The sequence below is a fragment of the Castanea sativa genome, chromosome 11, assembly GCF_040712315.1.
Source record: "Castanea sativa cultivar Marrone di Chiusa Pesio chromosome 11, ASM4071231v1".
Lineage (NCBI taxonomy): Eukaryota > Viridiplantae > Streptophyta > Magnoliopsida > Fagales > Fagaceae > Castanea > Castanea sativa.
The window spans coordinates 67643233-67671118 of NC_134023.1; the positions used below are offsets into that span (position 1 = coordinate 67643233).

General features: G+C 37.5%; 4 protein-coding genes across 5 annotated transcripts; all 4 read right to left on the bottom strand.

The window, feature by feature from the left end:
• Positions 1–2606: 2606 nt before the first annotated feature.
• Positions 2607–14070, bottom strand: LOC142617793 (putative disease resistance protein RGA1). Of its 2 annotated transcripts, XM_075790761.1 has the most exons (20): positions 10361–14070; positions 9909–10016; positions 9536–9622; positions 9069–9352; positions 8563–8650; positions 8407–8469; positions 8167–8311; positions 7669–7729; positions 7083–7505; positions 6917–6945; positions 6634–6714; positions 6447–6544; positions 6162–6339; positions 5846–6038; positions 4856–5189; positions 4626–4697; positions 4165–4282; positions 3811–3899; positions 3343–3600; positions 2607–2678 (listed from the first exon to the last, which is right to left on the bottom strand). In XM_075790761.1, the coding sequence occupies exon 1, from the start codon at positions 13926–13928 to the stop codon at positions 10422–10424; it is 3507 nt and encodes a 1168-aa protein (XP_075646876.1). In that variant the 5' UTR covers positions 13929–14070; the 3' UTR covers positions 2607–2678; positions 3343–3600; positions 3811–3899; positions 4165–4282; positions 4626–4697; positions 4856–5189; positions 5846–6038; positions 6162–6339; positions 6447–6544; positions 6634–6714; positions 6917–6945; positions 7083–7505; positions 7669–7729; positions 8167–8311; positions 8407–8469; positions 8563–8650; positions 9069–9352; positions 9536–9622; positions 9909–10016; positions 10361–10421. The 2 variants fall into 2 exon arrangements, 1 of the variants encoding a protein (XP_075646876.1); XR_012841043.1 differs by lacking the exons at positions 8563–8650; positions 9069–9352; positions 9536–9622; positions 9909–10016; positions 10361–14070 and having other exon boundaries at positions 8428–8524.
• A 5343-nt stretch (positions 14071–19413) lies between these two features.
• Positions 19414–20823, bottom strand: LOC142617006 (uncharacterized). Its single transcript, XM_075789717.1, has 3 exons — positions 20611–20823; positions 19897–20538; positions 19414–19788 (listed from the first exon to the last, which is right to left on the bottom strand). The coding sequence occupies exons 1-3, from the start codon at positions 20821–20823 to the stop codon at positions 19414–19416; spliced, it is 1230 nt and encodes a 409-aa protein (XP_075645832.1).
• A 48-nt stretch (positions 20824–20871) lies between these two features.
• LOC142617007 (uncharacterized) lies at positions 20872–23859 on the bottom strand. The gene is made up of 2 exons (XM_075789718.1): positions 21871–23859; positions 20872–21789 (listed from the first exon to the last, which is right to left on the bottom strand). The coding sequence occupies exons 1-2, from the start codon at positions 23857–23859 to the stop codon at positions 20872–20874; spliced, it is 2907 nt and encodes a 968-aa protein (XP_075645833.1).
• Positions 23860–25259: 1400 nt separating this feature from the next.
• LOC142617009 (putative disease resistance protein RGA1) lies at positions 25260–27537 on the bottom strand. Its single transcript, XM_075789719.1, has one exon. It carries the CDS (start codon positions 27510–27512, stop codon positions 25260–25262), a length of 2253 nt encoding a protein of 750 aa, XP_075645834.1. The 5' UTR covers positions 27513–27537.
• Between the last annotated feature and the right edge of the window lie 349 nt (positions 27538–27886).

Sequence of the window (27886 nt, forward strand, 5' to 3'; positions counted from 1 at the left end):
GGTCTTTTGAGTTGTTGAATGCATGGAAGACCAAAGGGATAATTTATGAACATTTTTTTTTGAAGTGACAGAAGAAACCTGCCTTGGATGAACCATAGGAGATTTAGTTATATCTTCATTATAATTTTGAAATTATTTTTTACATTGATTGCTATTTTGTTTTGCACCTGGGATTTTAATAGTTTGCTACATTGTGTATCTATTTCGTTTAAAAATGTGTCCACATATATGCAACCTAACAAGGACTAGATATTATTCTGTATCAAAATGTAGCATTGTAATCATCAATTACTAATTAGTGTACAAAAATATGCTTATAAGCTATAAGCTATATATAAAACATGGACATTTTTTTATGATTCTCAACAAAAAAAAAAAATGTTCATGTTTTATTTTATTTTTGAGAATACTAAATATTTTAACACATACACACATGGGGAGAGGGGAGAGAGTCTTAAAGAAATTAATAGTGGTGTATATTCAAAAGAACATATTTTATAAATGTGGTGTATATCCAAAAGAACATATTTCATAAATGTTTTATAGTGTGTAGAAAGAAAAGAAAAGAAAAGAAAAAAAAAAGAACATGAATACATTAATACCTAGAAAAGAGAACATGAATACATCTCTTGACCATGAACACGACGTTGTTTATAGGTCCCACATGCTGAACACGTGCATTACTAAATGTCACGGCGTTGTATATTCTCTAGTTGTTGTCCTTTTATACCATATATACACATATGTTTTTGGTCCAAGTCCTATTAAGGACTGCACTAGACCAACAATAACTAACTATATTTAAATTTTAATATTTTATATTTATAAATAATAAAAAAAACCAAAAACTCTCTCATCTCCTATGATCTCACTCTCATTCTCTGTCTCACTTGTTTTTGTGGTGTTGTTATACATGAAAGACTAGGGGCTAGCTATGCTTAGGTAGCTGCTTCCTCCATGACTCTCTCCTCGCTTAATTGCTGAAAAATGTTAAGAGTTTCAATTGAACAATTAGATGTAAAAGATAATAAAAACATTAATCTTTCGTACTTGTATAAAATTCTAGACATGAAAATAATATGAACGTAGATAATTTAAAGTATTAACTAATATATAATTTTTGGCAAAAAAAAAAAAATTCTTTTAAGGTCTTGAAATATAATCTATATTTTATTCCTTTCGCTTAAAATATAAGAGGTTTTATTCCAGTTCTTGAAAATTTATAATGCCCATCTATCTATTTTTGTTATATTTTTTGTTTATGTGTAACACAATTCATATTTTAGGGATCAAAATAGAATCAAGACTATTTTAGGAATGAATGAAAGTTTATCTTTGAAATATGCTTTCAATTTTTTTTCGTCCTTTAATAAAATAAAATAAAAAAGATTGGAGGAAAATACCAATTGAAGAACATTTGAATTGTTTATGGAAGAATGAGAATGAAGATAAAACTTTAACCCATAATGAATTATCTCCAACGTTCTTTCTATTCTAATGCTTGAGATATAGCATAAACAACAATAGAGACCCGCAGATGACAACCCCCCTGTACCATTGGTTTCACAGGCTTCTCCTTACATAGAAATCTTGAGCTCATAAAACTTGAGAAGGTGACAAGTGCATAGGCAATATTGGCAAAAGACTTTGAAATTTGCCTTGCTTGTGCCATAGAAGAGACTAAACCTCCTGCCTATGCCATTAAAAACTACACATTCTCAAAATCACATTTGAAAATATACACATCATACTTTCCAAAATCACCAATCAACATAGCCGGTACAAACTAACATAAAAATTTTAAAAAAATATGCAAGTATACATGGTCAGAATTGAAGTTCTAAGAGTTGCTCACTATTTATGAAATTTGCATTGATCATATCATTGCCATTAGCTTTTTTCCAATTGATCCCAAGTGTAATAGCAGAAGCAACCCAACACCGAGTTGGTTGGGTTGACTATAGATTGACTATTGCAAGAAAGAGTATTCAGATGGCACTCCTGGATAAGTTTTATTTATAAAAATATTATGGCTTTAGAAAGATCTAACAAATACTTATTATGAGCAAAAAAAAAAAAAAGAAAAAAAAGAAAAAAAAGAAAAAAAAAGAAAGAAAGAGAAATAGACAACCACACACAAGAGAACACCAAGAATTTACGTGGTTCGGCCTTTGGCCTACATCCACGGGCGGTGACAAGGAGAGAGTTTCACTAACAAATATGGAGAGTACAAAGATGGTGTAGATCCACTCTTACAAACCCAAACCCCAATACACCCAAATAACTCTATATCAAAGAGTTCTCTCTCAACTCTAACATAATTCAAGGCTAAACAATAGTTGCCATCCATGCAAAGAAGTCAATCAGAAAAAAGCTAATAGACAATCCAATTCAAATTCATATCAACATTGACTACCACAGTTACATAATTTCGTGATTCAGGACAGCCATTGCTTCTTTAATGGCTTGGGTAGATCCACCAGAGATGGCATCCTTGATCTTATTCACTTCAGCCTCTACATTCTCCTTGTCTAGCTAGGAACATTGTCTCCTAGTTCTTTTAGTTGCTTCTAGTATGGTACAAAACTGAGTTAGCTTGGTTCTTTGTGTCTATGGCATCCCTCTTTTCCTTGTCTTCGTTTTGCAAAATTTTCAACTTCGTTAACCATCCTATCCACCTGCAAAATTTTTATTTTGTACATACAAACATGGGGTTTAGTAACATAATTAGGTTACTAATATAAAATGTGACATTTCCATTTATTTTTATTTATTTATTAATCGAAAAACATAAATGCTAGAAATGCTGAGATTTCAGAAAGAAAAGAAAGATATAGGTTCTTTGTAGAACATGGTAGCATCATTGAAATGGGTAATTAAAAAAAAAGAAAAGAAGCTCCTTGTGCCACAACATAAATTATAAGAAAAAAAATTTTAAGTTACAAAAATGAGGAAATTAAAGCATTTTTCAGTCTATAACAAATTAGAACATAAACAAGGGCGGGCGGGTGGGGGGTGGGGTTTGGGGGGGGGAAGGGAATTTGCAGCCACTGCCAATGGCTATGGTTCTAGACCAATATAAGAAAGCAGCATATTCCACAAATGGTCTAAATTTTTCTTTATATATATATAGTTATTTATCAAATAGACAAATTAGTTATAGTTAGCTAAGATAGTTTGGGTTTCAGGCTTATTCAAACTCATTTTAATAATATCTCTAGCCAAAACATTTTCAACCACCAGATTCTAATTCATGCCTTCTGTTAATAACTAAAACTTGCTATATCTAGTTTGAGTAAAAACCAAATTCTCTTCAAAACAACAGTTTTTGCAAATACATACCTCATCACTTTGTGTGATGGTGCTAGCACCAGTTTTGTTGTCTAAGCAAAAGCTTCCAAGGGATTTGTTGTCCCTCATGAACTCTCTCTCACCCTTTTTTCAGAGAAATAAATACCTCTCTCTCACCCTTATAGACATTAATCTCTTCACTGGTCTATCCATCTGCTGCAGTGGAGAACAACTCTGATTTGGAAGTTGGTGAAGTTGTCTTCCTTGGGATATTTTTTGTCATTACACAACCCAAAGTTTCAAGTCTTTCTACGGTGAGACATCCAAGAGCACAATGTCAATAACTTCTCTAGCTAAAAAACACCAGTCTAGAAATAAAAGAGACAAAAATAAGTATTGATGCCTCAACAGTTAGTGCAAGTTCCAATAAGTATTAAAATAGACAATATTAGAAATCGAGAGCTCTACTTGTTTTTTTATGTGAAGAAAAATAGAATGATCCCAAAACAAGAAAATCACCTTAGCTGTTGACTTGTTGCACTTGTTCATGTGGTTTTGAATATGCCTTGATATATACACATTCTTTCATTCTGCGTTTCCAATTCAATCTACATCCAATTCAAAAGTGATTAGAGTAAAAAACATTACAATTTGAGTTACTAAATGGATTAGGATTGTTAATTAACATTTTTGTAGTATATGTATATATGAAAACATTATGATTTGAGCAGAGTAAGGCCAACCCTCCCCTTTTTGTTGTTGATTTTGGAATATTTATTAGACTTTTTTGTTTGATTTGGAAGCAAATTGATTAACTCAAGCACCATAGTATTGATAAGCACAAATTAGAAATCCCAATGCGAGTAGGATTACCTCATCAATATCTTTGAAGTAAAGCTTTGTATCTCTTAAGGAAGTTTCAACTGGTGCTCAAAGCCAATGAGAAAGTTAATTGCAGTTGTAGTCCAGTGAACTTAAGCAGGCAAGTAGACTACCAGATGACAGAAAAAGTGAGTTCAAAATCAAAAGAAAGAAAACTGAAATGATGGAGATAAAACAAATACAGTGATATTACAAAAAAAGAACTATGCATTTGATGTGAGAATTCAATTGGTTAACTCTAAATTTTCATTTTATTGATCCTATCTTTGTATCCAAATAGCGTGCTTAAAGTAAAATCCATCACAGCACTTCTGCATGTCCAAACTAAGTTATTTGTACAATGAAAAAAAATCAGACAATATAAGAACCCAAAAACCACACTGGATATTGTTGTTCGTTGATGAAAATAGGTAGTAATAATAAAGTGTTAAAGCAAACAAAATAACAAATACCTGAACATAAAACAGCTTCCTAGAGGGTAGTTGTTAATAATGATCATTCACCAGAATGTTATTGATATTACTCTGTTTATTCAAAATCAAGAACATAAACAAAGAAGTGTCATTTTGTAGTTCATATAAAGGCAGAAATCATTGGAATGAACAAACAAATGTGAATCATATCTAGAATGAAATTTGTATGCAAAGGGAAAAAAGAATGAAACACAAAACAAGATAATCACCTAAGCCATGGACTCGTTGTACTTGTTCCTAAGGTTCTGAACCAATTCAAATTCACATCAACATTGACTACCACATTTACATAATTTCTTGATTCATGACAGCCATCGCATCTTTAATGGCTTGGGTAGAACCACCAATGATGGCATCCATGACCTCATTCACTTTAGCCTCTACATTCTCCTTGTCTAGCTAGGAACATTGTCTCCCAGCTCTTTTAGTTGCTTCCAATTTGGTACAAAACTGAGTCAGTTTGATTCTTTGTGTCTATGGCATCCCTCTTTTCCTTGGTCTTCCTTTTGCAAAATTTTCAGCTTCTTTAACCTTCCTATCCACCTACAACATTTTTAATTTGTACATAGAAACATGAGGTGTAGTAATATAATTAGGTTAGGTTTACAGGTACTAATAAAAAAAGTGAACGTTTCCATTTTTTTTTGTTTTTTTTAAATCGAAAAACATATATGCTTGAAATGCTGAGTTTTCATAAAGAAAAGAAAGATATAGGTTCTTTGTAGAACATGGTAACATCATTGAAAGAGGTAATAAATATAAAAACAAGAAGCTCCTTATGCTACAATATAAATTATAAGGAAAAAAAAAAATTGAAGTTAAAAAAACAAAGAAATAAAAGCATTTTTCAGTCTATACACTAATTAGAACATAAACAGGAGGGGGGGGGGGCAGGGGGGATTCGCAGCCACTGCCAATGGTTATGGTTCTAGAACTATAATATAAGAAAGCATCATATTCCACTAGTGGTCTAAATTTTTCTTGATATATGATTAGTTATTTCTCAAATAGATAAATAGATTATAGTTAGCTAAGATACTTGGGTTTTAGGCTTATTCAAAATCATTCTAATAATATCTCTAGCCAAAACGTACTCAACCACCAGATTCTAATTTATGCTTTCTGTTAAGAACTAAAACTTGCTATATCTAGTTTGAGCAAAATCCAAATTCTCTTAAAAAATTTTTGCAAATACATACCCCATCACTTGACATGGTGCTAGCACTGGTTGTCCCTCACAAACTCTCTCTCACCCTTTTTCAGAGAGATAAATACCTCTCTCTCACCTTGATAGACATTAATCTCTTCACTGGTCTGTCCATCTGCTGCGGTGGAGAACACCTCTGATTTGGAAGTTGGTGAAGTTGACACCACCCAAAGTTTCAAGTCCTTCTATGGTGAGACATCCAAGAACACAATGTCATTAACTTCTCCAGCAATAAAACACCAGCCTGGATATAAAAGTAACAAAAAAAATAGTAAGTTGAATTACATAATAACAAGAAAAGGACAAACCTGAACTACAGCCCCAAGAACAAAAACTTCATCCATATTTTTCAGCTCCTAAACAGCTGGGATACAAGTTGAATTACATCCATATCTTCGAAGGAAAGCTTTGCATCTCTCATGGAAGTTTCAACTAGTGCTGAAAGCTTATGAGTTGTAATCCAGTGAACTTAAGCAGGCAATTAGACTACCAAATGAGAGAAAAAGAGAGTTCAAAATCAAAAGAAAGAAAACTGAAGTAATGGAGATAAAAAAAAAATAGTCATATTACATATGACTACTAAAAAGGCATACCTGTCTAACAAATCTGAACACAGTTCTTCAAATTTAACACTAGTCAGTGTGGTGTCAATGTGTTTTGGGCCATCTGAATGGCGATAATGAAAGGTAAACTGGAAAAGCAAATTTTTTTTCTCTGTGATTATGGCAAAGAGAGAGAGAGATCAACTTAAAGAAAGAAGGCATAGAAACAGCCACATACCTAATATTATTGGTCTAAGTAAGAGATGACAGCTCCATCTTTGCTTTCTCAGCAGTCTCTATGAGACGTTGTAGAGCTTGCCTGTCATTCAGAAGATCTATGCTTTCATCTTTCTTAAAGTTTATTCTCAATTTAAAATTATAGAATGTAAGGGTGTAATTAGTAACATATAACAATAAATCAGAAAACAAAGAATATAAGGTAATGATCTACTAATATCTCTTGTTTCAAACTTGTTGAAATCATCACCTCCTAGATGAGTATCAGCCAAGGTAGAACGTACCTCAAATTCTTCATCTCCAGCCTCAAGAACTGCATAGGAAAAGCATAACAGAAGTATATAAGGTTCATTACCTATTCTTTATATATTTACATGTCACAACTTGAGATTCTTCAAATTTGATTATGATCAAACATAATATTTGATTATAAACAAGTTTAATTGGTACCTTAGCTACATCAGCTTCTCAAATCCAGAAACTATCCAAGCAATACATCCCATCATCAGATTTCCACAGAAATTTCTTCAGATTATCTGATTCTTCTTGATAATTGGCATATTCTAGATGTTTAATCCCTATAAAATATTTCTCAAGAAAGTTCTTATAATTAAGTTCATATGGATGCTTTAAAGTACAGTTATGTATATAGGTAAAAGGGTTCCAATTTGAAAAGCATTAAAAAAAAAAATTCATAACAAGCTTGTTTTGTTATTGAAACAATTACACTAAGATAAATGTTTGCAATCAGCTTAGGTTTCACAGATGGTGGCTGAAAATTCTAAGAACCAGTCACCCTGAAATTGAACTTTAACTGAAGATAGGCAGTAATCTTGTTGCTAACACCAAGGTACAGTCTTCATCTGCTTCAACCTATCAAAAATAAGTTTGAGAATTAACTTAAGGAAAAGGAAAAGATAGGAAAATAATACTATTTCTACTATCTTGCAATCAAATTTCCAAAAATTCAAAACAAGTGAACCATGTAACCTAATCTATGTAATAAGATATATAAGGATAGGAGTAAGATATGCACCTATTTATCTTGCATTTGCTGTAAATTCACTAAAAACTTTCTGTTTCCAAATTCAAAGTTCCTGCATACAGAATTCAATAACTGATAAATTCACTAAACCTGAAACTAAAAGGAAGAATGAAGAGAGCCAGTATTTGGTAAATTCAAAGTAAACTTAGAAAGGAGATGCACAAATGTAAGAAAGTAGTGGCTTTAAATCCCTCTAGTCAACTGACCAGATCTCAAGATTTTTTGTTTCTCAATAATATTGGTGTTATGAAGCATCTACCTAAGTGAAAAACAATTTTTTTTCCCTTCCCAGTTCCCAAATAACAATTTACTGAGATAAAACTAAACAAAAATTTATAGTTGCATTGTAGAGAACATGGTTTTTATTACTCATTTTATGATTTATATGGTTATAGAGTGAAGTGAGTTACAGAAACTAAAGCTACAAACTGAGAATCGTGGCCTACTTGCTTTAATTAAGAAATAAATATAGTGAGTTGAAATAATTACATGTTTAGGTTGAAAATTTTCAATAGCTTCATTAAAAAGTTGTCAAATATCCAAGGAATCAGCTGCAAGAATAATGAAGCCATTCTTGAAAAGGAACAACTCTTCTGTTTACACCTAGTTGTGATCTTTATCCATGCCAAACTACCTGAAATAAGTTTTAGAACATAAGAAAATAAGCATATAAATGAAAGGAAAAAAAAAGAAAAAGATTTTCCAACAATTTTTTCATTAGAGGCTTACATAATTGTAGTATTGACTCACTTTGGAGATCAGAAACTCTGGTCTGTTTTTATATTCCATACACTGCACAAAAATTATACTTCTAATTGAAGGAAAACATGAGGAATTTGGATAATTTATAAACAAAGAAAACTAATTTAAAGTAGATGAATGGACCTGTAGTAAGTAATATTGGACCAGAACATCCTTCTAAAATACATTCAATTAAGGATTCAAGCAGTCTTGGACCATTTCCCACCAATTTCTGCCAGGAATCATTCCAAAAAAGTGAGGAAAAAAACATAAAATAAAGTTTCTAATATTATGTTTCATGTTAGTTTGGTTTACAAAAAAAAGGACTACGCATTTGATGTGAGAATTCAATTGATTTTTTTTCTCCTCTTTCAAATGACAAACTATGTTATGTATAACTCTATATTTTTATTTTATTGATCCTAACTTTTTATCCAAATATTGTGCATAAAGTAAAATCTATCACAGCACTTCTACATGTCTAAACTCAAAATCAGAAGCCATACTTTAATCCAAACTAAGTTATCATTGTACAGTGAACAAAAACCAGCAATTATGTAAGAATCCAAAAAACCATATCTGGATATTTTGTTTGTTGATATAAATAGGAAGTAATAATAAAGAGTTGAAGCAAACAAAATAATAAATACCTGAATATAAAACCGCTTCCTAGATGGTGGTTGTCAAATAATGATCTCTCACCAGATGTTACCAAAATATCAACGAGTACCAGACTTCAATCTATTTAGTTGATGTTTCCAAAGATCCGGAAGCAAAGCACCATTTCAGGCAGGAGACAGGAAAAGAAACAGCTCCGAAGAAAGAAATTGGGGTTCCCAATGCTTCCCCGGACCATCAAACAACGAGAGAGTGTAGCTTTTTTGAAGAAGTTAAGGGCTTGAAATTGAGTACTGCCTTCCCAAGTGTACTTCGCCTAAAGAATGCAACAGAAAAGTGTCATTTTATAATTTATATAAAGATAGAAATCAATAAAATGAACAAACAAATGTGGATTTATGCGTCTTCCCTCTTGGGTCCCCTCTTAATATAAGAATCAAATCTAGAATGAACATTTTACGTGAGGGAAAAAAGAATGAACCCAAAACAAGATAATCACCTTAGCTGTTGACTTGTTGCACTTTTTCATATGGTTTTGAATATGCCCAGATACATGCACCTCCTTTCATTCTGATTCATTCTACATCTAATTTCAAAAGTGAGAAGAGTCAAAAACATTACAAATTTTTTATAAGTAAAATATATATATATATATATATATATATATATATATATATATATATATATATTGAGCAGTGTAAGGCCAACCCTCCCCTGTTCATTTGTTCCAATTGTTAAGACATTTTTGGATTGATTTGAAAGCAAATTGATTAACTCAAGCACCATTGTTTTGATAAACACAAATTGGAAATCCCAATGCTATTCCAAAAAATTCAATAATCATTAGATTATAAATGAATCTAACTGAATACCTTCGCAGCATCAACTTCCCAAATCTTGAAACTATCCAAGTGGTTTATCCCATGACCATATTGCCCCAAAAACTTATTCAAAATCTTCACATAATTATCTCCATGAAGCTGTTAACAAAACACAAAGCATGTATTTTAAAAAAATATTAACAATAACCCTTTAAAGTAGAACTCTGAAGCAATATTCAACAGTTCGGTTGTCAAAATTCTATGATATTTTATTACCAAAAAACCTAAACAAAATAACAATTCAATTATACCAGGGCTGAATATATATATAATATATATATATATATATATATATATATATATATATATATATATATTATTGTTTCAATAAGGAATAGAATTCGAAAAAGTAACTGATTTTAATTAATTATATGGAAATCAACGAAATACAAATAATATAATTGTAAAAAGCTCAGTTTCTTTTGAAAGCATAGAATGCGTACCAAGTGAAAGAGGGGAGGGGCTGTTGCAGAAGACGAAGTAGAGCCGTTTGCTGCTGTGGTCTCAATAGCCATACCATTTGATTTCCAAATTAGGGAAATCCTTTTCGATTTTATTTTTGTATTTTTCAGATAACTGACGACAATCCCGAATTACCAGTTCTCGTAAAGACTTGAGACAACCATCATTAGGTAGTGTTGTGAGTTTGCGACAGTAGCAAATGGAAAGCGTTTCAAGTGAGATTGGATTCCTAATTGATTCGGGGAAAGTAATCAAATTGGGAAAGTCTTCAATCCGCAGCGACCGTAAAGAAGTGAGACAACTAATCTCAAGAAGTGATGTCAGATTAGGCTCGCATCCATTAATCCCAAGATATTCAAGTGAGGTGAGCTCCGGCAAAGTCATTAAATTGCGACAGTTTGAAATGACGAGCTGTTTTAGGATGGAAATACATTGAAGACCCACAGGTAGAGACTTCAGTTTCGGAATGCCTTCGAAACGTAATTCACGGAGGCAAATGAGGCATCGCCATTCCATGCCATCATCATGCATGTCTCTTAATGGATCGAACTCCTCGCAATAGCCAATTGATAGCTCACAGAGGGAGGTGAGATTACGCACTGCTCCAGACATAGATGTTAGTCTAGGGCAATTCCAAATTCGTAGTTTCTTGAGAGAATATAGTGCCCACTCAGCTGGAAGAGACTCTATATCTTCTACAGAACCCAAAGTCATTTTATTTAATTTGGAGAGAGGAGAAGAGGAGGATAATGAAGAGGAGGAAGAGGGAACTAAAAAACTCATTGACATTGTCTCTTGCAAAGGCTTCGAACTGACATTCCATAAATCTAGAGATTCTTCGAGATTGGGAAACAGGGGCATGGAAGTCATTTTAGGGCAATTAATAATCTGCAAATTAGAAAGAAGAGGAAATAAAGGCAGTGAGTTGTGAGACTGATCTTGTGGATGATCTGGTGTTGACGCAGATGTTGTTGCAACTAAATCCCTCTCTATTCTCCCCCACCATCCCTTCAAATTAGGACATTCCCTTATTGTGAGTGACTTTAAAGATGGGAAGAACGGTGTTGATAATGTTGTGGATGAAGCAGGCACCTCTTTACTCATATCATTATCAGATATGTACTCCAAATCATCCATTGTGTCAAGCTCTAGAGATTTTAAAGAGGGGAGATGAGACAATGGTGGCAGATATCGGCATCTGTTACATTGTTCTATCGTTAAATCAACAAGATTTATGAGAGAAGAGACCCAACTTGAAAATTTCACACCCTTGTACTGATACACTTCCAAATATTTGAGATTTTCATGTGGTTGAAGGTCTTCTAATAACTTCACATCTTCATTATTATCTACTTGATCTTGATGATTCCATTTTAATATCAATTTTTCAAGATGTTGCTTCTCCCTTAAATTCACAACAATGGATTCTGAGTTAGATTCTTCCAACCGTTCCAAATGTGTGATCTCTAATGTTCCTCGCAGGTTGTTTAGCTCCTTCAATTCGCCTAATCCACCAATGTGGGAGGAGGCGCTCACAATGAATATTGGTAATGTTTGAAGTGAAGTCATTTGCCCTAATCCAAAAGGCATATGACTTAAATTATCACAACCATCATTATAAAGATGTTTGAGGCTAACCAATTCTCTAAACTTTTTGGGTAATTTTTTAAGACTTGTACAATCATTAAGTTTTAGTACTTGCAAATTCAACAATGTAGTAATTGAATCAGGGAGAGTTTCAATATCTTCATTAAAAGAAACATCAAGATACTTTAGATGTATTAACTTCCCTATAGAATTTGGTATTGATGTAATCTTCAATGCATGTAAATCTAATGCACGCAAGCTCTTGAATCTCAAAATAATTGTATTCAACATTGACTCCTCCAAGGCACCAGAGAACACCTCATTAAATGTTAGAAGAAATGTACGTGGCTTGACCGCTTTAACCAACAAGCTTAAAGTTTCCCTAAAAGATGGGTTAATTTTAAATGGACATGATACATGACGATTTTTTTCATTAATATCTTTGTCATCAAAACTAACAAGCTTGCACTCCTCACCTATGATAGATTCTACAAGATCATGAATTAAATCATGCATCTTGTATCTTAAGCCTTTGTAAGTCTTTACTTCTTCAAAGAAGGACCTCCAAAGTAAATCCTTGAAATACTCATCACCAACATCCTCTAATTGTTGGTTTTTGTTTGATGATTGGACAAACCCTTGTGCTATCCATAGTTGTATCACTGTTTCCTTATCCATCTCATAATTTTTGGGAAACAAAGAGCAATAAGTGAAACAACTCTTCAAATGTGATGGGAGATGATCATAGCTCAACTTTAAAATTGGTAAAATTTCACCCCCTTGAGTTACATTTGCTTCTATATTACTCTTCACGAATGACCATTCAGACTCTTTTTCCTTGAAGTATAACATATTTCCTATGGACTTTATAGCAAGCGGTACCCCTTGACACATGTTTACAATCTCCCCTCCAATTGTCACTAGTTTAGGATTGCTGGTCTCTTGCCCTTTTCTAAATACCACTTGCCTAAATAAATCCCAAGACTGTTTTTTGGACAGACCTTCGAGAAAATATGGTGAAACTGTCTGTGTAATCTCTGCAACCAATCTATTACGAGTAGTTATTATAATCTTACTGCCTTTGGAACCACCCATTAAAAGACTTTTCAACTTAAGCCATTTTTCACGATCTTCATTCCATATATCATCTAATACAAGTAAGTATTTCTTTCCATCAATTTTTTCACGAAGTTGACTTTGCAACTGATCTATTACAAGGTTTCCAGATGAAGTAGATGCTATTATCTTCTCAATAATTAATTTTAACTCAAAGACATCAGAGATGCACGCCCACATTTTTAACTGAAAACATTTTTGAACTTTCTCATCATTGTAAACATATTGAGCGAGTGTAGTTTTCCCTAATCCCCCGATTCCCACAATTGGAATGACTGAAACATTCTCTTCTACATTAGAATCAAATAATAGGTCTATGATCGCCTTTTTGTCCTCTTCCCTCCCAATAACTTCTTCTTCACGTACAAATGAGTGAGTTGGATCCCTCTTCCTTCTCACAACAATTGTCTCTCCATGGTATTCTTTCAGGTTAAATTTTTCCTCTTCTGCTATCTCATTTAGTTTTTGCCTCATCGCCTTTATTTTACGACTAATTTTACAACGAAAAGCTAGTTGGTTTGATTTTGAAAAGAAAGTGCGTACCTCTTTTACGACTTTATTCCCACTCACCATGCTTCGCCTTGTAGCTTCAGTGTAAAACTCGCTGAACAAGTCATCTGCATCATAAACTGCATCGTTGAGCTTTTCGAGCCAGTCCTTCACTTGATGGTTATGACTTTGCTGCTCCGCTGCATCCTGAAGTACAGCTTTGATTCTGGAAACAGTGCTCTCGATTGTTCTAAGATCATCCTTGACACCCCATAGTGATCCAAACTCTCGGAAACTCTGAGAGCCCAGATTTTCAGTCATTTTCTGTACAAGACCAAAGAGGATTGCTTCGGCCATTTCTTGGTAGTAGCTGAAAGGAACGCTTAAAGAGAGAGATGAATGCTGGCTAGAAGTGATGAAGTTGGAGTAAAAGTAATGCTGCAGTGAAGGAAGACGGAGTTTTAATGGGGACGAATGTCATCCATATCATTCGTTTTCTATGGTCATTTTCTTGGTAAAATCATGCACAGAAAAAGCAACCAATAGAAAACAAGTGGGACAGAGGCTTAGTTGGAAATTTTGTCCAGTAGCTGGAAAATTTCTAATGGTAGACCGTGTCCAAAAGTTGGGCCCATGTGTGAGAACTGCACTATAAAGTATAAACGCATGGTACTGTAATTTTTAGCTAACCAATTTTCTGTCTTAAAAAAAAAATAATAATATATATATATATATATATATATATATATATATATATATAATTTCTTATAAAAAAGTTGTGTTGGACATTGGATTAATTGGTTGTGCAAGATCATGCCTCTCATCCGAAGTATATCAGTAAATTATATACTTAAATTTTTTTTTATGCGCTCTTAAATTTTCGCAAATGCAACTATTAACTTTTAATAATTTTTTGTGTGTTTATATATTATACAAACTGTAAGGACAAAAAACACATAAACCAGCTTAAGGCTTTCACTGCTCGTTCATTCACTAGAGGTCCGAATACAATACATTTGGTAGAGAGGGTTCAACAACCAAAAAGTCCCCCCTTCCGTAGTTTTTGGTTCCCATTTATATCATTAGCTCCTATCATCGCAGCCTTACACCTTGCAATCTACTACGCTTTTCCCCCGACACCTGTCTGTCGGTAATGGAGCAAAGTTCTAACTTTGCGTTCCGCACTGTTCAGGTCATATCTTCATTAATGCAACGGATTGAGTTGGTACTTTCTAATTAATGCGGCCAGAAGGGTTGTTGCTGGGCATTTAATGCAATCTTCTAAGTTATCCTGCCACATTCAGATATTTGTAACATGTCCTTTATATCACCAGCGCCCATGCCACGTCATCCTCGGGTCTTATAGAGTAAATTTCCTTTAGTCCTCTATTTCCTCTTGCTTAATACGTGTCGGCCTTCCCTTCCTCGGATCATCGGGTTCTTGGGTCCTCGGCACCTCACAACAGCCCCTTTAACACTTGAGTTATTAACCATAAATTAATAACCAAGTTTTAATTTCGCATACACGCTCCTTACCTGTCCCTTTGTTTTCACACGTACAGACGTCTTTTCACTGCCCCATGACCCGCGTCTGGCGCCTCGTATCCCACGATGAAGCATTTATGGAGTCTGGCGTTTCTTTTCCCGCGCACGTTCTACGGCGGGATGGGTAATGTACGGCTCAGATTTCGCTCTAAATTATGAGCGGGAAAGTTACCGCCCTTACTTCTTTTACCTCATTATTTCTACCTCTCCACCCCTATAAAAGCAAACCTTCAGGCTGGATGAAGTTCATTTTGGCATTTTGAAGGATCAAGAGAAGAGTGAGCTCCCGAGGACCATCTTTAAGCGATCTTCAGAGGTGTGTTCATTTTCCTTTTGTTTCTTTCTACTTGCTTGCTGTTCTCCTCTTGTTGTGGGGACTAATGGGTAGGTACGCTAAGCTAGTTAACACAGATGAGGCGAAGGCCACCTTTAAAAACCGATATAGGATCCCTGATGACGTAGACATTACGTATTGTGAGGATGAAGAGATTCCACTCGTATCTCGGCCACCTGAATCCGTTTTGATTCCAATGATTGCATTTATAGAGGGGGTCATGGAAATTCCTATGGGTAGAGTAACTAGGGACTTTCTAATAAACTATAGGCTTACCCCCTCACAATGTTCGCCAAATGTCCTTAGAATTTTAGGATGTGCAGATGCCCTTAACCGAAGGATGGGGACCAACTTGACCTGGCAGGATGTAAATTGGGTGTACAACTGCCAAAAAGGGGACAGGACTAAATATTATATGAAGTGTAGGATCCCCTCCGTTAGGCTGATCTCTTGCTTACCCGACTCAAGTAAAGGGATGGATGAAGATTACCTTGTCATCTCGGGCAATAGGCATGACGGCTTACACTGCCCTACCCGAGAAGGGGTGCCAGGTAGGGTTCCCGAGGACTGACCTAGTACTTAGGAGTGACCAAATTCCTTTTATGTGTTTTGTATTGCTTAACTTATTCATTCTAACGATGTCATCCCTTATTACAGACGATTACCATACCGCTCCGAACTTGTCTGCTGTGAATCGCGCTGATCTAAACAGGATTCTTCCGTCAGAAATATTTGTTCACAGGGACGGACAACTCCGAGCAGCCCACCTCATCCTCGGATACACACCATCCACCAAACGCTTCCAAAGCCCGAAGAACGTAATCAGAGCAAGGGACCTACGATTAGCTCAGATTGACGTTGCGGCCCCTGGATTCCTACTGCCTGTACCTCCGCCTGCAGGAACTCAAGACGCACAGCTTCCTGCCCCACTTGCTGCCCAATTACTTTATCCTCCGGAGCAAGTTGCCACTCTTGTCGCCGAGGAAAGAGCTGCCACCCCCGAGCCAAATCAACCTGAGGTGACAAAGAAGGATTTTGAAGTGTTCTACCGCCTAGACGCTCCTTCCAGTTCCAACCCCTCGACCAGCATAATGGGCTTTCAAGAGAAAAAGCCTGACCTGCTGGCCCTTCTGCAAGCGCACGCAGGCGATTCTTCATCGGCGATGCCGGTCCCTCCTCGTCCAATTACTCCGGCTGTGCCTCGTGCACCTTCCTCGGAGATTGTGGACAAAAAATGAAAAAGAGGCCAAAGTAACAAAAATGTAATAGAAATCGAAGAAGGGGAGAGTCTCGACCCTTCTGCTAAAGATACCAGGGCTGGCAAAGCCCTTTCCAAAAAAATCTGCTCCTACTGGTTCATCGAAGGACCCCAATAGTGAGTCGACAAGGAAGGCGTCAGCCTGGCGACCCAACTTCACCCTCAGCTCGGGTAACCCTGTTTTGGATGACGCCAACCTGAGGGACCCGAAGAAGGGAAGCTCGAGCCTGGTGGCTGAGTGCTTAGAGAAGGCTCTATGCCTTCCTGAAGACATGGCTGAGTTGCGGTCATTCCGCAAGAGAGAAGTCTTCCTGTCCTTGAAGCAGGATTTAGCCAAGGTATTTCCTAAGTCTTTGCACATCCCATTTATGAGCTTAACTCTTTGTTATGACTAACTCTGTTAATTCGAATATATCATAGGCGGTCCAGGCTTCTTTTATGGCTGAAGAGTGGGTAGACCATTCGCTGGACCTTGCTCGGAAAGCTGAGCACAATGCCGAGGCGGCAGTGAGGGCACAAAAAGAGGCCGAGTTAAATTTAAAAGATACCCTCACTCGCTTGTCTGAGGTAGAAAAAGCTCACAAAAACGCTGAGGCTGCCCTGCAAAGCTATGAATCGCAAGCGAATCTTGCTCTTGAGGCCCAAAAGCAGGCTCAAAACAGGCTCGCTCTCACTGTTGTTGAGCTTAAGCAAGTGCAAGGGTTGCTAGCCACCAAGGAGCAGGAGCAGGCCGCAGCTGAACAAGCAGCATACGATGCGGGGATAAAGAAGGCCTCTGACAGCTTGGCCGCCCAACTTAAAGGGGTTGCTAGAGCGTTTTGCTTGGAGGTATGGGGTCGTGCTCTGGACGCTGCCGGGGTAGCTGCTGACGCTGAACTCCGAAATCCAGACAATGTTTACTACCCTCCGGCATTACACCTAACTCCTACTCCCCCCCTGCCTCCAAGTGAACCAGCTGCGCCCATTCTTGCTCCTGACCCATCTGATGTGCCAACAACAAAAAACCCTTCTCCTACAGCCCAACCCGTGGAAGAAGTAGTTGAGGGTGATTTGGCCGAAGAGCCAGTAAAGAAGAAGAAAAAAGATAAAGAATCAGAGAAGAGAAAAGACAAGCAGCCTGTTGCTTAGTCGTTTTGTTGTTGTTGTCTTCTTCTGTTTTTTTTTTTTTTTTACGGGTGTAAGGGGCTATATGAATGCTCCATTTTTGTAACGAATATTTTACAAGGGATTAATATTGGCCTTTCTTTCTTTTTTTTTTTGTTATGCAATTCTTATTACTATGTGTTGCCGTTCAACTGTCACTTTGTACACATCCAGATAGAGGCTTAAATGAATTAAAAATCATAATATCACTTATAAGTTGTTCATTATTATACTTGTGATCTTAAGAAACACAAAAGGATTAACTCGGGAACCATAACTTAACTGCTTAACCTTCATGACGTGTGAGAGACGAGGCATGAAACAAGCTTAACTTAACATACCTAATGTTTGTTTATACTCATACTTAACTGGTTGAGATACAATAGCCTTTACCTTGTCAGATTTATGATTCTTGAGTTATGGCCCGAGAAGCCAGATAAGAACCAAATGGAACCAGATTAGAACCAAAAGCAGTTTAACCCTTGTGTTTTTGCAAGTGGTTAATTTCTCTTAGACTTGTGGCCCGAGGAGCCGAACAAGAGCTAAGGTCAGTTTAACACTTGTGTTTTGGTGAATGCAAGATTGATACGAAGAAAAACAAGACGACAACATCCTTAGTACAAAAGGAAATTCTTTTCTTAATAATAATAACGTCGTAAGTTATTTACATTCCAAGGACGAGGCATCACCCTCCCATCCAGATCTTCTAAACGATAAGCCCCTACACCTGCTAATGAGGTGATTTTATACGGCCCCTCCCAATTAGGCCCCAACTTTCCCCAAGCAGGATTTCTTGCTGCCCCTACTACTTTTCTCAGCACCAAATCACCTGGTACTAGGGGCCTGGACCTAACTCCTCTGTCGTATGTCTGCTTGAGTTTCTGCTGGTAACTACCCATCTTCACACTGGCTACTTCTCTTCTTTCCTCAATAGTATTCAAGCAATCAAGCATCCTATCACGATTACTCGTATCGTCATACTGGTCGGATTTCAGGGTGGGAAAGCCCGATTCTAATGGTATTATAGCTTTCATACCATACGTCATTGAAAAGGGTGTCTCGCTTGTCGATCTTCGGGGTGTAGTGTGATAGGCCCATAATACATGAGGCAACTCTTCTACCCAGCATCCTTTAGCGTCATCCAATCGTTTCTTCAACCCCGCTAAGATGACTTTATTTGTTGCTTCGGCCTGACCATTCCCTTGAGGATAGGATAGTGTTGAATATCCATTTCTTATTCCCATTCCTGTACAGTACCGTCGGAAAGCCTTGCTATCAAACTGAAGCCCGTTATCAGAAATCAAGGTGTGAGGGACTCCAAAGCGAGTTATGATATTTTTCTAGATGAATTTCCTCGCATCCACATCCCTAATGTTGGCTAACGGTTCGGCTTCCACCCACTTCGTAAAGTAATCCGTGCCGACAATGAGCCATCTCTTATTACCAATTGCCCGAGGAAAAGGTCCAACAATATCTAAACCCCACTTAGCGAAGGGCTATGGGCTGGACAACGGATTTAAAGCACCTCCTGGTTGATGAATGTTTGGCGCAAATCTTTGACACTAATCACATTTCTTGGCATACTCTTGGGAGGTTTTCTGCATGCTCGGCCACCAATACCCTTGAGTCATGGCTCTGTGAGCTAATGATCTTCCTCCGATGTGGCTCCCACACACCCCTTCATGCAATTCTTCCAACAAAGGTTCCACGGCTTCAGGATGTACACAGAGCAGATACGGCCCTGCATAGGAACGCCTATAGAGCTTCTGCTCCTCTGACAGCCAATAACGGGGAGCGCTTCTTCGTACCTTCTCGGCCATTGCTCCATCTTCAGGTAGTACACCGTGCTGCAAGAAAGCTATGATTGGGTCCATCCAGCTTGGGCCCACATGAATGCTGTGAACCCGCACCATCGAGATGCTTGTCAAGCTAGAGGTCTGTAAATCCCCCACCATGACCATACGTGGTAATTTTGAGCCTAGTGAAGTGGCTAACATTGCTAATGAGTCAGCATGAGCATTCTGTCCCCTTGGGACTTGTTATACTTGGAAACTTTCAAACAAACTCAACACCCCTTTGACTCGTTTGAGATAGCTCTTCATTCGCTCATCTTTTGCCTCAAATTCTCCATTAACTTGCCCTACCACTAGTCTGGAATCACAATATAACCTCACTATCCTTCCTCCCAAGTGTTTGACCATTTGGGCACCCACCAAGAGAGCTTCATATTCAGCCTCATTATTAGTGGCTGAGAATCCCAGCCTCAATGATTTTTCAATGACTAACTTTTCGGGAGAAATTAACACGACCCCAACCCCGGCTCCCTTTCGATTTGATGCCCCATCCGTGTAGACTTCCCAATGAGTGACGTTTTCCATCCCAATGGTCATTACTGTCATCATGGTATCTTCGCGGTTAATCTGTCCTTCCGTGAACTCGGCCACGAAATCGGCAAGTATTTGCCCTTTGATAGCTGTCCGAGGCATATATTTGATATCATAAGCTCCCAGCTTGGTGCCCCACTTTGCTACACGACTCGTGTAGTCTGACTTCCTCATGATAGCTTGCAAGGGCAACTGAGTGAGTATCACTACGATATGGGCTTGAAAGTAATGGGGCAATTTCCTCGTTGCATGCTCCACGGCTAGAAGCGCTTTTTCCAAAAGTAGATATCGTTGTTCTACTTCCTGTAAGGACTTGCTGACATAATATATTGGTTTCTAGACCCCATCATCATTCCGTATCAAGACAAGACTTACGGCATGATCTGTGACGGCTAGATAAGCATATAACACTTCTTCCTTTTCTGGTCTTGATAATATCGGTGGCTTAGCTAGGTATTGCTTTAAGTCCTCAAAAGCCAAATTACATTCATTAGTCCACTGGAAATCTTTCCACTTGTGCAAAAGGCGATAAAATGGGCGGCACCTATCTGCGGACCGAGATATGAACCTATTCAAGGCTGCAATCATACCGGCTAGCTTCTACACTTCTTTCGGATTCCGAGGGGCATGCAAGCCTTAGACAGCCTTGATTTGATGAGGATTAACTTCAATTCCCCGATGAGTTATCATGTACCCTAGAAACTTTCCCGAGCCCACTCCAAAAGAACACTTTGATGCATTCAAGCATAACTTGTGCTTTCTTAAAACTGAGAAGGTTTCATGCAAATCCTTCAAATGGTCTTCCGTTTTTTTACTTTTAATTACCATATCATCGATATAGGCTTCCATATTACGCCTCAACTGCGAGTCGAACATTCTGGTCACCATCCGTTGGTAAGTGGATCCTGCGTTCTTAAGACCAAAAGGTATCACTCGGTAATGGTAGTTGCCATTAGAGGCGCGAAAAGCCGTCTTCTCCTGATCATTCAATGACAAAGGGATCTGATGATACCCTTGGAATGCATCCAAGAAGCTCATTCGGGGATGCCCCACAGTTGCATCCACCAGTTGATCAATTCTGGGTATAGGGAAGGGATCCTTGGGACATGCCTTATTCAGATCTGTAAAGTCAATACAGACTCTCCATTTCCCATTCTTCTTTTTTACCATGACAGTGTTGGCCAGCCACTCAGGATAGAAGATCTCCTTGATCGCACCAGCTTGCTTTAGCTTACTAACCTCCTCTTTAACTGCTTCTGCATGCTCTTGAGATGCTCGCCGAGGAGGCTGTTTTCGCGGCGTAGCATGGGGGTTAATATTCAAATGGTGGCAAATAACTTCCGGATTAATTCCTGGTACGTCATAAGTCGTCCATGCAAAAACATCAATATTATCCTGTAAGAATTGAACCAACTCCTCCCTTTCTAGTGTCGACAACTTCGATCCGACTTGAAAATATTTTTCTTTATCTTCCCCTATGAATACTTTGTCTATTTGCTCGGCAGAGCCTCCATCCTCATCTTCGCCGATTTCCCGAGCAGACTCCTTTAATTGCTATGATGTCTCAAGAACTTCCCCTGCCAATGATCCTTGACCTGTTCGAATAGTGGCAGACGTCAGACATTGCCTGGCTACCATTTGACTGCCATGTAGTACTCCCACGCTTCCCTGTATAGGGTATTTCACCATTACGTGTAAAGTAGATGAAACTGCCTCCATTGCATGCAGCCAAGGCCTAGCCAAAATGGCTGTGTACGGGGAGTACGCCATAACAACTATGAAGTTCACCTGTACTTCGGAACCCTCCATCTGCATAGGTAACTTAATCATTCCCCGTGGGATTACCTGCTTTCCATCAAAGCCGACCAACGGATGGTCATATTTTTCCAAATCTTCTTCCCGCAATTTCAAACCATTAAATAGGTCAGGATACATGATCTCGGCACCACTTCCATCATCCACCAAGACTTGTTTCACATCATATCCCCCGATACGAACCGTAACCACCAAGGCGTCATCGTGGGGTTGAAACGTGCCTTCTTTATCCTTATCAGAAAATCCCAATATTGGCGTCGCCGAGAACTTCATTCTTTTACTTGCTTGGTTACTTTCTTCTATGACCCCATTCCCACATTTGTTTTGAACGGTCATGACCCGAGAAGGTTTCCCGAATTCTCCTCTCGGTTGAGCCAAGATGACGTTAATAGTGCCTAGAGATGGTTGAGGGGCATGACCCCAATATTTTCGAGCGCCTTGCTGTTCCCCTTTCCCATCTGGCTTTGCCAATAAATGATTGATCTTCCCGGCCTTAATCAATTGATTCAGATGATCGCGCAATGTCCGGCATTCCTCCGTGGTGTGTCCCTTATCCTGATGATAATGGCAGTGGAGGTCCTGATTTCTCATAGATGCATCTCCACTCATTTTGTTGGGTGGCCTAAAATATGGTTCATGTCGAATTTTCTCCAGTATGTGATGCACGGGCTCCTTGAATAATGAGTTAATTAGAGGCGTTTCGGCAGTCATCGGGCGGCTTGCAAAGTCTCGTTTAGGCCGACTACCTTGAAACCCCCCTCCCCGAGGATCTTTCCTCTCCGGATACACTTTCATTTTTCCTTTGCTTTGCAACTGGTCTTCTTCTACCCGTTTATACTTGTCTATCCGGTCCATGAGTTGACGCATATCTATCGCGGCCTTCATCGTCAAGGACTTCCTTAACCCATGCTCCGTGGGAAGGCCCACTTTGAAAGTTCTCACGGCTGCATTCTCCACATCTCCATCAATTTCATTATACATTTTCCAATACCGGTCGGAATAGGTTTTAAGTGTTTCGCCTTCCCTCATAGTCACAGACAATAGAGCATCCAAGGGTTTTGGAATCCTCGTACAAGTTATGAACCTTGCTCCAAATGCCCTAGTCAACTCTTCAAAAGACTTCAGAGAACCTTCGGCCAAAGTATCAAACCACCTCATGGCCACAGGGCCCAAACTAGAGGGAAAAACTCTGCACATCAACGCCTCATTGTTCGAGTAAACGGCCATCTTTTGACTAAAATGACTGACGTGTTCCACGGGATCAGTCCTCCCGTTGTACATAGTAAAAATGGGCTGAGAAAACCTACGAGGCAGCTTTGCCCTATTAATCCCGATCACAAAAGGGGATTTGGCGATTTGCCTTAGGGCTTTACCCATTGCATCGCTTCCATCATCATGATATATCCCATCAGTAGCTGGCATCCTCATCTCCTTCTCCTTCTTTGCCCTGACACCCAAAGATACGCTGACACGAGTTACACTTCGAGTAGGCTCAAACATTGGGGGCTCATTTCCTCCAAGGTTTGCTTCCGAACTGTCACTGGAATAACAAGCCTGACTCTTACGTCTCCGTTTTCTATTATCCACACGCTTGCGCAAGTAAGCTATCTCAGATTGCATTTGTTGCAACACCTCATCGCGAGACATATGCCCCTCAGTTGGTGATCGCTGTTCAGCCCCCCGGCCGCTGTCATATGCCTCCGCCACTGCTGAGGTATGTCCCTTCCCTTTTCCTTGTTGGAAACTTACGGTTACGTCCCTGCTTCGTGAACTCACTGATTCCTCACCTTCGAGATACGCCTCAGCCATATGTTTCTCAATGGAATGTATCACGTTGTTGTTCCCACAGACGGTGCCAATTGTAAGGACCAAAAACACATAAACCAGCTTAAGGCTTTCACTGCTCGTTCATTCACTAGAGGTCCGAATACAATACATTTGGTAGAGAGGGTTCAACAACCAAAAAGTCCCCCCTTCCGTAGTTTTTGGTTCCTATTTATATCATTAGCTCCTATCATCGCAGCCTTACACCTTGCAATCTACTACGCTTTTCCCCCGATACCTGTCTGTCGATAATGGAGCAAAGTTCTAACTTTGCGTTCCGCACTGTTCAGGTCATATCTTCATTAATACAACGGATTGAGTTGGTACTTTCTAATTAATGCGGCCAGAAGGGTTGTTGCTGGGCATTTAATGCAATCTTCTAAGTTATCTTGCCACATTCAGATATTTGTAACATGTCCTTTATGTCACCAGCGCCCATGCCACGTCATCCTCGGGTCTTATAGAGTAAATTTCCTTTAGTCCTCTATTTCCTTTTGCTTAATACGTGTCGGCCTTCCCTTCCTCGGATCATCGGGTTTTTGGGTCCTCGGCACCTCACACAAACAATAGAGGAACCATAATCCAAAAACATATCTATATATATATATATATATATATATATATATATATATATATATATATATATATATATTATTAAAACCAAAAGAAAGAGAAATTTCAATTAGATTTTAAATTTTAATTATTGTCTAATTTTACGTCATATGTTCTATTTCATTCTAAGTGAGTTAATATTGTGCAAAGTACAAAGAATCTAAAATAAATAAACCATCAAAAACTCAATAAACAAAAGAAGAGTAAACTCATGTGTATATCCAAAATATATATATATTTAAAGCCACAATTGAGAAAATTTTAATTAGATAGTAAATAAGTTTTCACTTGTGAGTTAATTTTGTGTCATGTGTTCACTAATTTTTTTTAATCTTTGTGTCAAGTGAGTTAAAGAATGTAAAATATATACTAAGAGTTCAATATTAATGAAACATTAAAAAAATTAAACAAATAATCATATATTTACTCAATGAAAATCATCACATTTTCTATCTTATTAAAAATTATTATAAAAATTATCATAAAAATTATTAAACTTAGGCAAAATTTTTAATATGCATCCAAATACGTTTATTTTTCTAATGATTCAATCAATTATGTATATTTTTATGATTGAAAAATGTTTTTATTTTTAAATGCATCAATGTGTATGCATAAGTTACATGCTAGTAGAATATAACAGAAGGGAAAGATTGAAAAAAGGGAAAGGAAAAAAAGGGAGAGGAAAATATGATTTTTCATGGTGTGGTTGGCGGTCAAAAGAGAGGGGAATCAAAATAGGGTAAATGAATTTTACGTAACCCATCATTTTTTCAATGTGTATGCATAGGTAACTTCAAATCTTCATTATTATCTACTTGATCTTGATGATACCATTTTAATATCAATTTTTCAAGATGTTGCTTTTCCCTTAAATTCACAACAATGGATTCTGAGTTAGATTCTTCCAAGCATTCCAAATGTGTGATCTCTAATGTTCCTCGCAGGCTGTTTAGGTCCTTCAATTCACCTAATCCACCAGTGTGGGAGGAGGTGCTCACAATGAATAATGGTAATGTTTGAAGTGAAGTCATTTGCCCTAATCTACAAGGCATATGACTCAAATTATCACAACCATGATTATAAAGATGTTTGAGGCTAACCAATTCTCTAAACTTTTTGGGTAATTCTTTAAGACCTTCACAACCATTAAGTTTTAGTACTTGCAAATTCAACAATGTAGTAATTGAATCAGGGAGAGTTTTAATATCCCGATTAAAAGAAAGATCGAGGTACTTTAGATGTATTAACTTCCCTATAGAATTTGGTATTGATGTAATCTCCAATGCATGTAAATCTAATGCACGCAAGCTCTTGAAACTCAAAATAATTGTATTCAACGTTGACTCCTCCAAGGCACCGGAGTTCTTCTCACTAAATGTCAGAAGAAATGAACATACCTTGACTGCTTTAACCAAAAACCTTAAAGATTCAATAAAAGATGAGCCAATGTGAAATGGACATGATACATGACAATTTTTTTCATTAATATTTTTGCCATCAAAACTAACAAGCTTGCACTCCTCGCCTGCAACAGCTTTTGCAAGATCATGAATTAAATCATGCATCTTGTATCTTAAGCCATTGTAAGTCTTTACTTCTTCAAAGAAGGACCTCCAAAGTAAATCCTTAAAATAGTCATCACCAACATCCTCTAATTGTTGATTTTTGTTTGATGATTGGACAAATCCTTGTGCTATCCATAATTGTATCACTGTTTCCTTATTCATCTCATAATCTTTGGGAAACAAAGAGCAATAAGCAAAACAACTCTTTAAATGTGATGGGAGATTATCATAACTCAACTTTAAAATTGGAAAAATCTCATTTCCTTCAATTACATTTGCTAGTAAATTATTCTTCACGAGTACCCATTCAAATTCTGTTTCCTTACAATATAACACATGTCCTATGGACATTATGGCAAGGGGTACCCCTTGGCATATTTTTACAATCTCCCTTCCAATCCTAACTAATGTAGGATTATTGGTCACTTGCCCTTTACTAAATGCCACTTGCTCAAATAAAAACCATGACTGTTCTTCAGAGAGACCTTTGAGAATATGTGGTGAAACTGTGTGTGTAATCTTTGCAACAAATCTACTACGAGTGGTTATGATAATTTTACTTCCTTTTGAACCACCCATTAAAATATTAATCAAGTTAAGCCATTTTCCACGGTCTTCATTCCATAGGTCATCCAATACAAGTAAGTATTTTTTTGGATCAATTTTTTTGCGAATTTGACTTTGTAATTGATCCATTTTCAGATTTATAGGTGCATTGCCTGTAGCAGATGCTATGATCTTTTCAATAATTATTTTCAACTCAAAGATATCAGACACACATACCCACATTTTTAACTCAAAATAATTTTTGACTTTCTCATTATTGTACACATATTGAGCAAGTGTAGTCTTCCCTAGTCCCCCTATCCCCACAATGGGAATGACCGAAACATTCTCTTCTACATTAGAGTCCAATAATAGCTCTATGATAGCCTTTCTATCATCTTCCCTCCCAATAACTTTTTCTTCACGTACAAACGAGTGAGTTGGTTCCCTCTTCCTACTCACAACATTTGTCTCTGCATGGTATTCTTCCAAGCGAAAGTTTTTCCTATCTTCTGCTATCGCATTTAGTTTTTGCCTCATTGCCTTTATTTTACTACTCATCTTACCACGAAAAGCTAGTTGGTTTGACTTTGAAAAGAAAGTACGTGCCTCTTTTGTGGCTTTATTCTTACTCCCTGATCTTCGCCGCATAGCTTCAGTGGAAAACTCACTCAACAAGTCATCAGCATCATAAACTGCATCGTTGAGCTTTTGGAGCCAGTCCTTGACTTGATGGTCATGGCTCCGTTTCTCCGCTGCATCCAGAAGTACAGCTTTAATTGCGGACACAGTGTTCTTGATTTTTTCAAGCTCACCTTTGACAGCCCATAGTGATCCAATCTCTTGGAAAGTCTGAGAGCCCAAATTTGCAATCATTTTCTGTGCAGGACCAAATAGGATTGCTTCAGCCATTTTTTTCTTAGTGGCCAAAAGGAACGCTGAAAGAGTGAGAGGAGAGGTTGAGGGTTGGCTTGAAGTGATGAAGTTTGAGCGAAAGTAAATGCTGCAGTGAAGGAAGAGACCGAGTTTTAACGTGGACTAATGTCATCGATGTCAGTAGTCTTCTTGGGCCCCTTCTGCACCGAAACAAAAATAGTGGGCCACAGGCTTGGTTGGAAATTTTGTCCACTAGCTGGAAAATTATTCTCCCAGTCATATCATCCTTTCTAATGGTAGACCATGTCCAAATTTAGCTAACCAATTTTAATCTTTAAAAAAAAAAAATTTATATCTTAGAAAAAAGATATAATATAAGTACAGTATAATAGTACTCTACTCTCTATTAT